We start from the raw sequence: 15588 nt of genomic DNA, 5'->3' as shown, positions 1-15588 counted from the left end.
ATTGGCGGAATGACTCATTTGTTGTGCGTTGATAGCGAATCGATGCGAGTGTAAACCGCAGTAAATGAATAACTATCTTAATAGGATAACAGCCATATGGATTATAGAATCTGGGGGGGGTTTAGCCTAAGCGGCATTATCAAAAAGGTCTTCAGTGGGTTTATAAGCTCAAAATCTAAATCCTGACCATATTTTGGATTAGATAAGCTGACACAATTTCCAGGTATTGGAATTCATGCTGTTCAAAAGTATGTGGACAATCCTTCAAATTCGTGGATTCAGCTATTTCAGCGACACACCTATTGCTGACAGGTGTATAAAATCGAGCACACAGCCATGCAATCTCTATAGACAAACATTGGCAGTAGAATGGCCCGTACTGAGGAGCTCAGTGACTTTCAACGTGTCACCATCCTAGGATGCCACTTTTCCAACAAGTCAGTTTGTCAAATGTCTGCACTGCTACAGCTGCCCCTGTCAACTGTAAGTCCTTTTGAAGTGGAAACGTCTAGGAGCAACAACGGCTCAGCCGCAAAGTGGTAGGCCACACAAACTTATAGAAAGGGACCTCTAAGTGATGAAGCGCGTCCTTGGTTGCAACACTCACTTAGAAGTTCCAAACTGCAACTGGAAGCAAAGTCAGCACAAGAACTGTTCCTCGGGAGCTTCATGAAATCTGTTTTCATGGCTGAGCAGCCACACATAAACCTAAGACAATCATGCAGAATGACAAGCGTCGGCTGGAGTGGTATAATGCTCACCACCATTGGACTCTGGAACAGTGGAAACGCGTTCTATGTAGTGATGAACGCGTTCTCTGTAGTGACCATCTGGCAGTCCGACAGACAAATCTAGGTTTGGTGGATCCCAAGAGAACGCTACCTGCCCGAATGCATAGTGCCAAGTGTAACGTTTGGTGGCCCCTTAGTTCCAGTGACGGGAATCTTAACGCTACAGGATACAATGACATTCTAGATGATTCTGTGCTTCCAACTTTGTGGCAAGAGTTTGGGGAAGGCCCTATCCTGTTTCAGCATGATAATGCGCCCGTGCATAAAGCGAGGTCCATACAGAAATTGTATGTAGAGATCGGTGTGGAAGAACTGGACTAGCCTGCGCAGAGCCCTGACCTGAACCCCATTGAACACCTTTGGGACAAATTGGAATGCCGACTGCAAGCCAGGCCTAATCGGCCAACATTAGTGCCCAACATCACTATTGCGCTTGTGGTTGAATGGAAGCAAGTCCCCACAGAAATGTTCCAACATCTATTAGAAATCCTTCCCAGAAGAGTGGAGGCATATGGACTAGCTCCATATTAATGCCCATGATTTTGGAACGAAATGTTCGACATGCAGGTGTCCACATACTATTGGCCAGGTAGTGTATTTATTTTCCCAGTAGTTACACTCTGGAACATTTTAAGTAGAGTGTTGTTTTGTTTTATTTAGGGATTAGTAACTGAGTTGCTTATTTATCTTTCTTCCTTCACTTTCCCTTACTTTACGTCTCTTTCCCTCCCTCCCTCTCCCCCCTCTTTCCTTCTCCCCCATCTCCCAGGTGATTATGCTCAGTTGAACCTGAAGATTGGCTTCCTGGAAAGCGGCATCTACGAGATCCCCATCATCATCACTGACTCTGGCAACCTGCCCATGTCCAACACATCCTACCTGCGGGTCAAGGTGTGCCAGTGTGACCACAACGGGGACTGCACCGACCAGCAGCACATCATCGCCGCAGGGCTGGGCACGGGCGCCATCATCGCCATCCTGCTCTGCATCATCATCCTCCTCAGTGAGTGCAGCCCTGCCCTCTCGCATTCTCGCGCGTGCACACACTCTCACAGTCACACACACACCAGTGTCGCACCCGCCACACACAAACAAGATCAATGCCATCCCTTGCCATCCCCAAACACTGCCACAGGAATTATGGAGGGAGCTAAACGTCATGCCCAAGAGACACCACTAGATTATTTCAGGATTACCCAAAAGATATCCCTGATCAGGCTCGAGGCAAGCTCTAAATTCTGGATTGGATTACATGTGTATGCAAAATATGTCAGTTATTATGTTTTGTAATATGGGATCTCTCTCTCTCACACTTCCTCCCTCCCTCCTTCTGTAGTTCTGGTGTTGTTGTTTGTGGTGTGGATGAAGCGTCGTGATAAGGAGCGTCAGGCCAAGCAGCTTCTCATTGACCCGGAGGACGACGTCAGAGACAACATCCTGAAGTATGATGAGGAGGGAGGTGGAGAGGAGGACCAGGTGGAGTAACACACATGCGCAGACAGACACACACACACACATACACATTGAAACACACACTCACATACACACAGACACACACAGACACACACGAGACATCCTCAGATATACTGTACACAGAAAACCGCACTTGTTATAATGAACTTCAGTTAATACAAGGGAATCATTTTGTAAATGTCTGTTAATATCTTCCACAAATGGAGTGTGTTCATGCCACGGGCCCATTCTGTGAGGTACTCCACACACTGGCCTAGGTAGTGTAGACTACAGGTGAGTGTGGGGTAGTAGCAGTCTTCAGTCCTAAATTGGCTTCTGAGGCTAGTAATTGCAGGGATAATGTAATTTGGAGACATACATCTGCTACTGTGTAGTAATTAAGCTCCATCTAAAGGTAACGATATGACTGGGAAGCCATTACACATCTGCCAGAGATTGGGCAGGAGGGACACACACACACACACACACACACACACACACACACACACACATGCACAGTGATTTCTGAAGACACTGTGATATAACGCTCCTCAAAGACTGTAGAAGCGGGGGGGTAACTGAATTCAGATTTATCGAAGGAATACATACTTCCATTTTGAGCTGAGTGGAGGAGGAGGGCTGGACATCAGCAGGAAATGGTCTTGTCTTTGGAATCTGGAAGTCAGTCAGTCGGTGGTGTGTGTTGGGTAAAAAAATGAACCTGACTGTCCCTGTGATGTGGACTATATAATGCCTCACCTCTGTTCTCCCTATCTCTCCCGCTGTGGAGGAAATTGAAGTGTCAGACCATTGGCCACTCTGTGCTCTCTGAGTATTTTATTTTAGTTTCTGACTGCCATTGCCTGGGTTTTTATTAGTCCGTGGGGCACTCATTCTACCAAGAGGAGACAGCTGATCAGCCCCCTTCTCACTGGCTGTGTGGGAAGTGAAGAATAATGTGGTGTGGAAAGAATATCCAATTCCAGAAACTTCTGTGGAAGTTAAAGTTTTGTAACTTGATGGAGAATCTCCATTGTAATGAGTGTTTTCTAGCCCTGCCTGTTCATCAATGCAGTTGCAAACTGAAGCACGTCTTTGCCAAGTTTTTCAAAGGGCCACAGAGGAAAGCTGTGTATGATATCGTTTTTCCAAATACAGATGGAAATGCTTATTTTTCAAGGCCACACAAACAAAATAGCTTAAAGATACTTCCTTTCATTAAATTACCAACAGACTATTTTGTCTTGACAGAACAAACCTGTGTATGCAACCGCAGCAGGTGTCCTAATTCCTCATTCAGTTGTGAAAATAAAAAAAGAGTGGAAAGAGTGGAAAAACAACCTCTTGTTAAAGTCTCACTCTAGGAGGAAGGGCACAGAGTCAGTCAATAGGAGTGTCTGGACTGGAGTGTCTGGACTGGAGTGTCGACATGTGTAGTTGTGTTTGTGTTTCGATTCATATGTTTGTATTTTAGCCATCTACAGTATGTATTCATTTGTCCATCTTTAAACATGCATACACACTCAGGATTTGTGTGTCCGCGAGTGTGTGTGAGCTTAGTTACATGCATAGTTATATGTGCAAGCGAGCAGGGACAATATTGAAGGGGGATATTAGAGATGGATGGATTACTGAAAATCTGCTAAAGAGGGACACTCCATCATTCACGCTTATTAAGCACACAACTATTCTCCCATGGCATTCCCTCCATCATATCCTCTCTGATAGCATATCAGTCCACCTCCTCGTTGCTGTCTTCTCATCCACATCACAACGCACCACGGCTCTCCAAATATTTCTCTCTCATTCTCGGTCTTGTTCTCTCCATCTCCCTGTTTCTCTCTCTCTCTCTCTCTCTCCATTTCTCTCTCTCTCAATTTCTCTCTGCAGCTCTGTCCACTCCTTCTCTCTCCTCCTGTGACACCGCACAAACCAAATGGCGAGCCAGTCAGGTTGCCTTGGCAATGTTAATAGGATTAGTAATGGCTTATGCATATCCGCCATTCCGTGTCTGGGGCCTGATTAGAGCAGAACAGTTCCCTGCACACTCTTCCAGAAGAACACTGCTCTATTGCAAGTGGGTTGAAGACTGATGCTCGGTTCCTTAGCCTTGACCCCGAAGCTGGATATTGTTAAATGCAGCTAACTGTCCAAGTGGTAGTACTTCAACCAACAGTCTAAAGTCAACCCATTGATAGGATTTGTAGCTCTGATGATACAGGGTAGTAACAGTAACAACAATATACAAATATGTAGACACTGCCACCCCCCTCATACATACATATATATATATATATATATATATTTTTTTTTAGCTCTGCATATTCTTTTTCTAGAATTTCATGATTTGGCCCTTTTTATTTCAGTGTGTCCCAGTCTCGGGTAGATCATGTGGCCTATGTGTGTGTATTGGTTTAGGTAGAGAGATCTGCCCATGTGTGTATCAGCGCAGGTAGGGAATTCAGTCCACGTGTGATTAGTCTAGCTGGATCTTATTCTGTTCTGGCCATGTGTGTATTGGTCTAGGTAGGAAGTTCTGCCCGTGTGTGTATTGGTCTAGGTAGGAAGTTCTGCCCGTGTGTGTATTGGTCTAGGTAGGAAGTTCTGCCCGTGTGTGTATTGGTCTAGGTAGGGAGTTCTGCCCGTGTGTGTATTGGTCTAGGTAGGGAGTTCTGCCCGTGTGTGTATTGGTCTAGGTAGGAAGTTCTGCCCGTGTGTGTATTGGTCTAGGTAGGAAGTTCTGCCCGTGTGTGTATTGGTCTAGGTAGGAGTTCTGCCCGTGTGTGTATTGGTCTAGGTAGGGAGTTCTGCCCGTGTGTGTATTGGTCTAGGTAGGGAGTTCTGCCCGTGTGTGTATTGGTCTAGGTAGGGAGTTCTGCCCGTGTGTGTATTGGTCTAGGTAGGGAGTTCTGCCCGTGTGTGTATTGGTCTAAGTAGGGAGTTCTGCCCGTGTGTGTATTGGTCTAGGTAGGGAGTTCTGCCCGTGTGTGTATTGGTCTAGGTAGGGAGTTCTGCCCGTGTGTGTATTGGTCTAGGTAGGGAGTTCTGCCCGTGTGTGTATTGGTCTAGGTAGGAAGTTCTGCCCGTGTGTGTATTGGTCTAGGTAGGAAGTTCTGCCCGTGTGTGTATTGGTCTAGGTAGGAAGTTCTGCCCGTGTGTGTATTGGTCTAGGTAGGGAGTTCTGCCCGTGTGTGTATTGGTCTAGGTAGGGAGTTCTGCCCGTGTGTGTATTGGTCTAGGTAGGGAGTTCTGCCCGTGTGTTTATTGGTCTAAGTAGGGAGTTCTGCCCGTGTGTGTATTGGTCGAGGTAGGGAGTTCTGCCCGTGTGTGTATTGGTCTAGGTAGGGAGTTCTGCCCGTGTGTGTATTGGTCTAGGTAGGGAGTTCTGCCCGTGTGTGTATTGGTCTAAGTAGGGAGTTCTGCCCGTGTGTGTATTGGTCTAAGTAGGGAGTTCTGCCCGTGTGTTTATTGGTCTAAGTAGGGAGTTCTGCCCGTGTGTTTATTGGTCTAGGTAGGGAGTTCTGCCCGTGTGTGTATTGGTCTAGGTAGGGAGTTCTGCCCGTGTGTGTATTGGTCTAGGTAGGGAGTTCTGCCCGTGTGTGTATTGTTCTAAGTAGGGAGTTCTGCCCGTGTGTGTATTGGTCTAGGTAGGGAGTTCTGCCCGTGTGTGTATTGGTCTAGGTAGGGAGTTCTGCCCGTGTGTGTATTGGTCTAAGTAGGGAGTTCTGCCCGTGTGTTTATTGGTCTAAGTAGGGAGTTCTGCCCGTGTGTGTATTGGTCTAGGTAGGGAGTTCTGCCCGTGTGTTTATTGGTCTAGGTAGGGAGTTCTGCCCGTGTGTGTATTGGTCTAGGTAGGGAGTTCTGCCCATGGCACCTGAATGGCGCAGCGGTCTAAGGCACTGCATATCAGTGCTAGAGGCGTCACTGCAGACCCTGGTTCGATTCCAGGCTGTATCACAACTGGCTGTGATTGGGAGTTCCATAGGGTGGTGCACAATTGTTCCAGCATCGTCGGTATTAGGGTTTGGCAGGGGTAGACCGTCATTGTAAGTATGAATTTGTTCTTAACTGACTTTCCTAGTTAAATACTTTGTATGTGTGTATTGGTCTTGGTAGGGAGGTCTGCCCATGTGTGTATGGATCAGGGTCTAGGTCTTGGTGGGGGCTCTGCTCTGTGTGGATCTCCACTTGTCTCTGGCTTCTTGCTGACTCCCATCTGTCCCTCCTCTCCCCTCCAGGATTATGACCTGAGCCAGCTTCAGCAGCCCGACACGATAGAGCCGGACACCATCAAGCCCGTGGGGATCCGGCGTATGGACGAGAGGCCGCTGCACCCTGAGCCCCAGTACCCCATAAGGTCAGCAGCCCCGCACCCCGGGGACATCGGAGACTTCATCAACGAGGTAAACGAATAAACAATAAACAAACACACTAATCTTCTCACGGTTAAACATCTGAATCTAGAATAATGCCACAGGAGATGGCTTCGTCATTCTCTAAATCAGGAATATTTAGAGAATGATTTCATAAACACTCATGGTTAGGGGTAGAGGTATAAATATTTAATTTAATGAAGTGAATACTTCAAAATAAAGGAAAGCAGCTGAAGGAGATGATGCAGGCTTCACATTTGAAGGTTTATTTAGCTAATCTCTCTCCCTGTACTCATGCAAGTATTGATTGAAACAGAACAGACGCACACAGACATTAAAGGTTAATGGGAAATTAAATTTATGAATTAATTTTCCCTTTTGCATTTACAACTGCCTGTATAGTGTTTCCTTAGGGACAGATCGAAATGTTCTTTTTTTTCCCGAAATGTTATTTTTTTGTGCTTTTTTGTGTTTTTTATTGGACACAGGGGAGGGTAGTGCGTTTTTTTCCCTGATTTACATTCGCTGTTCTGCTTGTATTTTCCCTATGAACAATGGCTTTACTTACTTTTGATATTACCCTAATAAAGTTTAGAAATGTTTGTGGTTTGGTATGGTGTGGCTATTATTAAGCTTTAGCTGCTGCAGGCCTATGATATGAAGGCAGTGTGCCCTGTCGCTCCAACTGACTCCCACAGTTGAACATGAGGTGAGGAAGACTGCCTACCAAAGTTACTCCTATAATCTAACAATATAATGCGTATCTTTATACAAAATATTATGATAGAAAATGTAAAAATTATATAAAAATTAAGTTTTAGAACACCTACTCATTCAAGAGTTTTTCTTTATTTTTACTATTTTCTGCAATGTAGGAAGATGATATTAAAGGCATCACAACTATGAAATCACACATATGGAATCATGTAGTACCCACAAAAGTATTTTAAAAAATCTAAATATATTTTGTACCCAGCCTTTGCCTTGATGACAGCTTTGCACACTCTTGGCATTATCTCAACTAGCTTCACCTGGAATGCTTTTCTAACAATCTTGAAGGAGTTCCCACATATGCTGAGCACTTGTTGGCTGCTTTTTCTTCACTCTGCGGTCCAACTCATCCCAAACCAAACCATCTCAATTGGTTTGAGGTTGGGTAATTGTGGAGGCCAGGTCATCTGATGCAGCACTCCATCACTCTCCTTGTTGGTCAAATAGCCCTTTCACAGCCTGGAAGTGTGTTGGGTCATTGTTGATAAACAAACGATAGTCCCACTAAGTGCAAACCAGATGGGATGGCGTATCGCTGCAGAACGCTGTGGCAGCCATGCTGGTTCAGTGTGCCTTGAATTCTAAACAAATCACAGACGGTGTTTATATATGTTGCTGGCTGTACTAGGTTGGATCTGAATGCATATGGATGTCCATAAAACTTCTCAAATGTCCCTGTATGTTGTCCAGCACAATTCTCCAAATGGAAACTATGAAATGCCATATTGTTTTTATGGGGATATTAGAATATTTGCATGAAAGTCTGTCGCCAATTGGATGGAACCGAGCTATATACACCCTAAAGACTCAAGTGCACTAGTCCAGTGAATGTAATTGTAAATGTATTTATGTAAAAAAAAAAGGGACCACAATGGAAATAATTCCCCAATTTTATGGTGCAATCCTGGTTACTTTAAAAGTCTTTGACTATACAGTCGGATGTCGAAAGTTTACATACACCTTAGCCAAATACATTTCAACTCAGTTTTTCGCAATTCCTGACATTTAATCATAGTAAAAAATCTATGTCTTAGGTCAGTTAGGATCACCACTTTATTTTAAGAATGTTAAATGTGAATGATTTATTTCAGCTTCTATTTTTTTCATCACATTCCCAGTGGGTCAGAAGTTTACATACACTCAATTAGTATTTGGTAGCATTGCCTTTAAATTGTTTAACTTGGGTCAAACGTTTCAGGTAGCCTTCCACAAGCTTCCCACAATAAGTTGGGTGAATTTTGGCCCATTCCTCCTGACAGAGCTGGTGTAACTGAGTCAGGTTTGTAGTACTCCTTGCTCGCACACGTTGTTTCAGGTCTGCCAACACATTTTCTATGGGATTGAGGTCAGGGCGTTGTGATGGCCACTTAAATACCTTGACTTTTAATGTCCGTAAACCATTTTGTCACAACTTTGGATGTATGCGTGGGGTCATTGTCCAAGCTATAACTTCCTTTAACTTCCTGATTCATGTCTTGAGATGTTGCTTCAATATATACACATAATTTTTCTACATCATGATGCCATCTATTTTGTGAAGTGCACCATTCCCTCCTGCAGCAAAGCACCCCCACAACATGATGCTGCCACCCCTGCGCTTCACGGTTGGGATGGTATTCTTCGGCTTGCAAGCCTCCCCCTTTTTCCTCCAAACATAACGATGGTCATTATGGCCAAACAGTTATATCTTTATATCATCAGACCTGATGACATTTCTCCAAGAAGTACGATCTTTGTCCCCGTGTGCATTTGCAAACTGTCGTCTGGCTTTTTTATGCCGGTATTGGAGCAGTGGCTTCTTCCTTGCTGAGCGGCCTTTCAGGCTGTGTCATGCACAAAGTAGATGTCCTAACCGACTTGCCAAAACGATAGTTTGTTAACAAGAAATTTGTGGAGTGGTTGAAAAACGAGTTTTAATGACTCCAACCTAAGCGTATTTAAACTTCCGACTTCAACTGTATGTATTTTTTTCACTGACAAATAAAATCAATCAACCAAACTGTGATGAATGGAAAAAGACGTGTTACAAATCGGCAAAAGTTTCATGACATTCGGAGATTGTCAAGACTTCGATACTAGGTCAGCCTACAAGGTAGGGATGTATTTTCTGTTCGTCAAGATTGACATAGTCTATTAATTGTGGTGTTGACAATGCAACCATTATATTGAAGTGCCTGATGTCGGTATGCTTTGTCTATTGGTTGTGTGGTGCATTGGCACAGAAACCTGTTGGTGGAAAATTGGTTGCATATATTTTATATAATTATAAATATGGCATCAAAATGTTCAAAGTCTGACTTTGCCCTAGCTGATCAATGTCTGCAGCCGGCTCTGATCGTGGCGAACCCTCAACCTTCTGGCCCATAGCTCTGTTTGGAATCGACTGTGCCACAAAAACATGCTTAAGTGGCAAAGTCTATATCCACGTTTATAAACACAGGGTCGCTACAGTTATTGTTATTTGTGGTCCAAAAACATCATTTTGAGTTAGTTCTATGAGGGGGGAGGGTGTTCAATTTATTTTACACTACAAGGGGAGGGTCATGTGAACATATTTGTTACGTTGGGGAGGGGGGTGCATTTTATTTTATGACACCTTGAGTTGGACCAGCCCCTCCCCCCAAGTAAATTTGTATCTGTCCCTTATGGAAATTGTCCACGAATAGGAGATAATCGCTTTTTTGGTTTCTGACAAAAATACAGTATTTATAATGTGTCCAATTTAGTTATAATATTATTCACTTGGAGATAATTGTGTTTCTCTTAGCTGTGCAGAAGAAACGGATGGGGTAATAGTTTTAGACGTCTCTCTGTAGAGATCTAGTGGGATGAGACAGAGAACTGCACATTGCCTTTTCCATAGAGGTGCCCTGTTCTGTTCCTTCATGGCCTCGCTTGCCTCAGGGCACCATTGACTCCAGTGTTGAAGGGTGGATGTAAAATGAAAAGAACGGTCATGTATTTTTCACCAGCTCCAACAGACAAGACTTTCACTGTATCCAAAATGGAGTTCTCTCTTTCTCTCTCTCCCCCAGTTGTTGGCCTATTCCCATGTTTTAGATTAGAACTGCCCTACTCGGGCTATTTCTCTCCCACTCCCCCTCCCTCGCTCTCTCAGAAAAATTCCTGAAAACACTTAATGCTCTTGTCCGCTCAGTTTATATTGAGTGAGTTTGAGTGTTTTGTCCAGTGCGTAAAAAAACTGCAATACTTATTGGAGCAGAGACAGGTCTGCTGTTTTACGTATTATTTCTGTACAAGGACAGCAGGATGTTGTGGGCCAGAGCATCCTGACCCAGACATCCACATTGCAGGCAGTACATGTCCGCCTGTTTCCCATCACATACACATGCACACGCACACTCACACAGGTGGTCCCCGTAGATTCTATCTACTGCCCCCTGCCGGCAGCTGGTTTATGCCTTGTCTTCATTGGGGTTGGAATCTGACCTAGTTGCTCAGGGAGAAGGGGTGGGGCTGGGGTGATGTGTCTGGGCTCAAAGTCTGGAGTGCACACACAACCCCATGCCCACAGAGCCTTTGGCAGTTAATACAAAAATGGGCAGGTAAGCAAATCCACCCAAGAATTTAGCCTCCCAGAGTGGCCAAACAATAGCCTATTATCCAGCTTTTAGTCTGTCCCCACTCCGGGAGGTAATGTTTGGGAAATCTTACATAACCTTATGTTGGCCACAGATGCTGGACAAAAAGTTCACACATATTAAAGATTCAAATAAAGTGTTATTGGGGCAAAAAGTTTTTCAAGTCAACATTTCCACACTTTGTTACACTCTGAACCCCCATATTCACAGTGACAATACTACAGTTTGATTCTAATCAGGGGAAATAAACAGAGAAACTTACCCCGCAAATCTCTGAATAGGATGTTATTAAATTCAATTACGAGACCTGTTTTGTGAGCAGTGGATCAGAGGGTGAAGTCAGGGGAGGACAGGGCAGCACAATGTTTTTAGGAGGGCGAAGCTCTGTGATTGGCTGACCTTGTCACACTCCCAGTGGAGTGGTGGTTGTGCCGGATGGGGCTCTATCCATCAGAGCAGTGATGGCTGTAATTGTAACGAACAATCCATCTGTCATATTTCCCACCAAATTATCAGCGCCACAGCCCTGAGCAAACATTTAACAAAGGCTAAGAAGTGGAAAATAATCACTAAGCATCTGGGCACCTTGTTTCAATCTATCCTTTTTTGAGAGAGAGAGAGAGAGAGAGACTACAAAATGGAGTTCAAATATATCTCTGACATGTTTCCAATGAGCCTGGTGGCTCGTTTGTTTCTTCGTGTTGTGCTCTGTTTCTTTTCATTCAGTTCTCATTTGTTAGATGTTCTCACTCGCAATGAGAAGATGTTGAATTCGGGACTGGGCCCAATGCTCTTCATGGCCAAAGCACATCTCCTGTGCTAGATTAGCAATCCATCAAGTCTCTAGAGTACCGTTAAGGAATGGGTTTGGAAATCAATAGCAATCCATAAGGACCTCTCACACTGCTACGAGAGCTTCTGGGAATGTTAAGCACAATCTTCAAAATGGAAACCCCCACCATTGCACCCCACACTCTGAAACACACACACTAATGGAACACACACACACACACACACACACACACACACACAAGGGCTCATTCCTAGTTTTGGGGAGCAATACTTGAACACACGAAATGGAGTGGGCATGTAGTACTGTACCAGGGACCAGAGTGTGGTGGTGAAAGCTGGCATATTGTCAGTGCCACTACAGCAATCTCCTCCTCTCAGCCCTCCAAGCCCCTCAGGCAGCGCCCGTGGACATTGGAGTGATGGAGGTTTGAGGAGGGGGAGGGCCAGGCTAAGTCATCAGTGAGCTGAGGCATTTGGTCAGGCGGTCATGCTAAATCTCAGCTTTTGATAAAGTCCTGGATAATCCTGCATGCCAGAAATATCAGGGAGAATCAAAGCCAAAACGCTTCGCTGCAGATGGACACTCAGTGGGAAATTAGAGCCGGTCTTAATCCATGAAAAGGACCTGATTTCCTAAACATGTAGAAGGGAGGAAAACATTAGGAAATGCTAGCCTGTTAATATTAGCCTATTTAGGTGGCAGTATGGGATAAGAACGTGAATGTGAATGGTGTCTGGTAGCTATTGTCAGACAGGGTTTGGTCATGTTGGACTGGCTGGCCTTAATCTCCTCACTCATCTAACTGTGTTTTTTATTTCCTCCCATCCATCCAGGGACTTAAGGCAGCAGACAACGACCCCACAGCCCCGCCCTACGACTCCCTGCTGGTGTTCGACTATGAAGGCAGTGGCTCCACAGCCGGCTCCCTAAGCTCTCTCAACTCCTCCAGCAGCGGAGGGGACCAGGACTACGATTACCTCAACGATTGGGGCCCTCGCTTCAGAAAACTCGCAGACATGTACGGAGGGAGCGACGACTAGGACACAGGATGTGCAAGACGTAAAAAAACAAGATGACAAAGAATGGTGAACCCAGGAAAAGAGAAAATATATTTTGTTTTCCTCTCAATGGATGTGGACAGCTTCCGATTACCGAAATTCCCCTGAAAGAGTGGTGACAGGAACAATGACAGAAAAGTTCAAAAAAATGTAAACTTAATTCAGAAATATTTTCAAAAAACAACCAATCTAGGCTTATTGTTGTAGTCTACGCATACATATGCTTGTTGAAGGCTTAGGCATACGCTGAAGTGCAGTCCAGTTTTGGAGAAGGGGAGGGAACATTGGTGAACTGTCACTGTTTGGATCGTTGATATTGAGCGCGCTCAGTTACACTTGAATTTCACAGTACAGAAGCACTGGGATATAATGTGCCTTTTTGTACATTTTTGGGGATCTGAATGATTAGTTTTATGTTCAAGGCTTTAATGGTACTGACTTTTGGAGTGATTTCAAAACATAAGAAAGTATGTTAAACTATGGTATGCTTCTACATGCTTTTTTTGGTTACACAATACGGCTGTTTGTTGAACAAGGATTATTTAAGTGAATTACAAAGATGAATAACTTAGATGATGAAGGATCCTTATTAGCTTGGATGGGGAGAATCAACTGAGAACAGCACTGTACAGTACTCTAGAAATGTAGAATGTTTTCACAAAAAAATTAAACTTATTCAGCTGGTTGCAAATTAAAGGGAGTCGTAAGTAATACTTTTGTAGCAGAATATGTTTGTTTTCCTTTATTTCTGAAGTGGTGTAGTATTTTATAAAAACAACAACTGTTTATTTTGTTCTAATCCGTGTACACTTCATTTGCCTTAGTCATCATCTGGTACGTTCAACTTTTACTTCACGGTAAAGAAAATGTGTGTACATATATTTTTCTTCTTCTGTAGTCTATGAAGAAGTGCAAAAAGTTCTGAACTTGTAAATGTATCATTTGGACTACAAATTAATGTTTTTGCATGTTTTTATCTTTTCACGACAACAAAAATTATGAAAAAAGTTATTTCCAAAATGTATTTACAAAGCAAAACAATTAAAACCGTGTGACATTAAATGTGTAGAAGTGAAGTCTTTTGTATAAAATGAAGAAAAACAGCAAAAAATAATAATAAAAAAATTGCAATCTTGTCAGCACAACTGTTTGAATTTGTACCAAAAAGGGGGTGGGTGGGATGTTGTGGCACCATTGGCACTAATTACTGAATCAGCTTTAAGACTGGAAAAGGTTTTTGTCTGAAGCTTTGTGGATAATCGTATGTACTGGAAAACAAATTATACATCTCTGACCCACCAACCATCCGAATAAAATGCCAATTTTTGAGCTAACGACTGTCTCTTTATTCATTCATAAATGTTTGTTTACAGTAAATACGAGTAGCCATGCATGAGTGTACTTGAGTTTTCCGTTTGAAATATAGAGATGCAATGTCTAGAATAGCCAATATGCACTCAGTGGCCAGATTATTAGTTACTCCCATCAAGTACCGGGACGGACCCCCCTTTGCCTCCAAAACAGCCAGAATTCTCTGGGGCAGGGATTTTCCAAGGTGTCGGAAAGGTTGCACAGGGATGTTGGTCCATGCTGATGCGATTATTGACCGATGCTGCAGATTGACTGGCAAAACATTCATGCTGCGACCACAGCCCATTCCATCTCATTCCAAAGATGCTCAATTAGGTTTGGTCAGCAACAATGTTCAGATATGCTGTGGCGTTCAATCGTTGCTCATTTAGAATCCAGAGACCTTAATGTGTGCCAGGAAAACATTTCCCAACCTGTACGGTTGACATCAGGCAGGATTGGTCTCATGCGGCTTTCGCCAAGTCTTGTCTCTGGCATCAGACGCAACAGGAACTGGGATTCGTCGGACCAGGCAATGATTTTCCATTCCTCAAATGTCCGATGTTGGTGATCGCGTGCACACTGGAACCACTTCTTATTGTTTTTAGCGGATAGGAGTGGAACCCGGTGTGGTTGTCTGCTGCAATAGCCCATCGATGAGTTGTGTGTTCTGAGATGTCGTTCTGCACACTACTGTTGTAGTGAGTCGTTATTTGTCTGTTCGTGGCCCGCCTGTTAGCTTGCACGATTGTTGCCATTCTCCTTCGACCTCTCTCATCATCGAGCTGTTTTCACCCACAGGGCTGCCACTGGCTGGATGCTTTTTGTTTGTCACATAATTCTCAATAAACCCTAGACAAGGTTATGTCTGAAAAGCCCAGGACGGAAATACTGAGATACTGGATCCGGCTCGCTTTGTACCGACGATCATACTATGCTCAATGTTGCTTAGGTCAATTGTTTTCCCCATTCTAATGTTCAATCGAACAGTAACTGAATGCCTCGATGACTGTCTGCCAGCTTTATATAGTGAGCCACGTGACCCACTGTCTGTTGGAGCATTCCATTTTCGTGAACGGACTGGTGTACCTAATTAACTTGCCCCTGAGTGTATATTTAAATATGTATACAGTATATACTGTAGGTGCAATAGTCAGAGGGCATAAAACAGATATTCAGTGTATTTCCTCATATGTCTTTGGAGCTTTTTCGAGGTCATCAAGGCCATATCGATCAGCTACTCCCAGCTGTTTTCTGCCTGGTTCTGGAATTCACAACAGTCCAGAGAGGATCAAGCTCTCTGACTTAGTGTTAGGAAGGGCACTCAGCCGAGCAGGGCTCTCTCTCCCATCAGGGGATGTGCATGTATGCTGGTCTCCTGGGACTGTGGGAAATGGG

At 44.0% G+C, this 15588-nt stretch overlaps 1 protein-coding gene across 1 annotated transcript in view; it reads left to right on the top strand.

Moving 5' to 3' along the window:
• The window catches only part of LOC118394757 (cadherin-2-like), an 84829-nt gene extending 70655 nt beyond the window's left edge, over nt 1–14174 (top strand). The window contains exons 13-16 of the mRNA XM_052463837.1: nt 1561–1794; nt 2128–2267; nt 6482–6646; nt 12616–14174. Of these exons, the coding sequence (XP_052319797.1) occupies nt 1561–1794; nt 2128–2267; nt 6482–6646; nt 12616–12822 (746 nt within the window). The 3' untranslated portion in view covers nt 12823–14174. The remainder of the gene's footprint in view (nt 1–1560; nt 1795–2127; nt 2268–6481; nt 6647–12615) is intronic.
• Nucleotides 14175–15588: the final 1414 nt, after the last annotated feature.

This window comes from Oncorhynchus keta, chromosome 15 (assembly GCF_023373465.1).
Source record: "Oncorhynchus keta strain PuntledgeMale-10-30-2019 chromosome 15, Oket_V2, whole genome shotgun sequence".
In the NCBI taxonomy this organism is placed as follows: Eukaryota; Metazoa; Chordata; class Actinopteri; order Salmoniformes; family Salmonidae; genus Oncorhynchus; species Oncorhynchus keta.
Note: the sequence above shows the minus strand (reverse complement) of the source record. Positions and strands in the feature narration are given on the sequence as shown.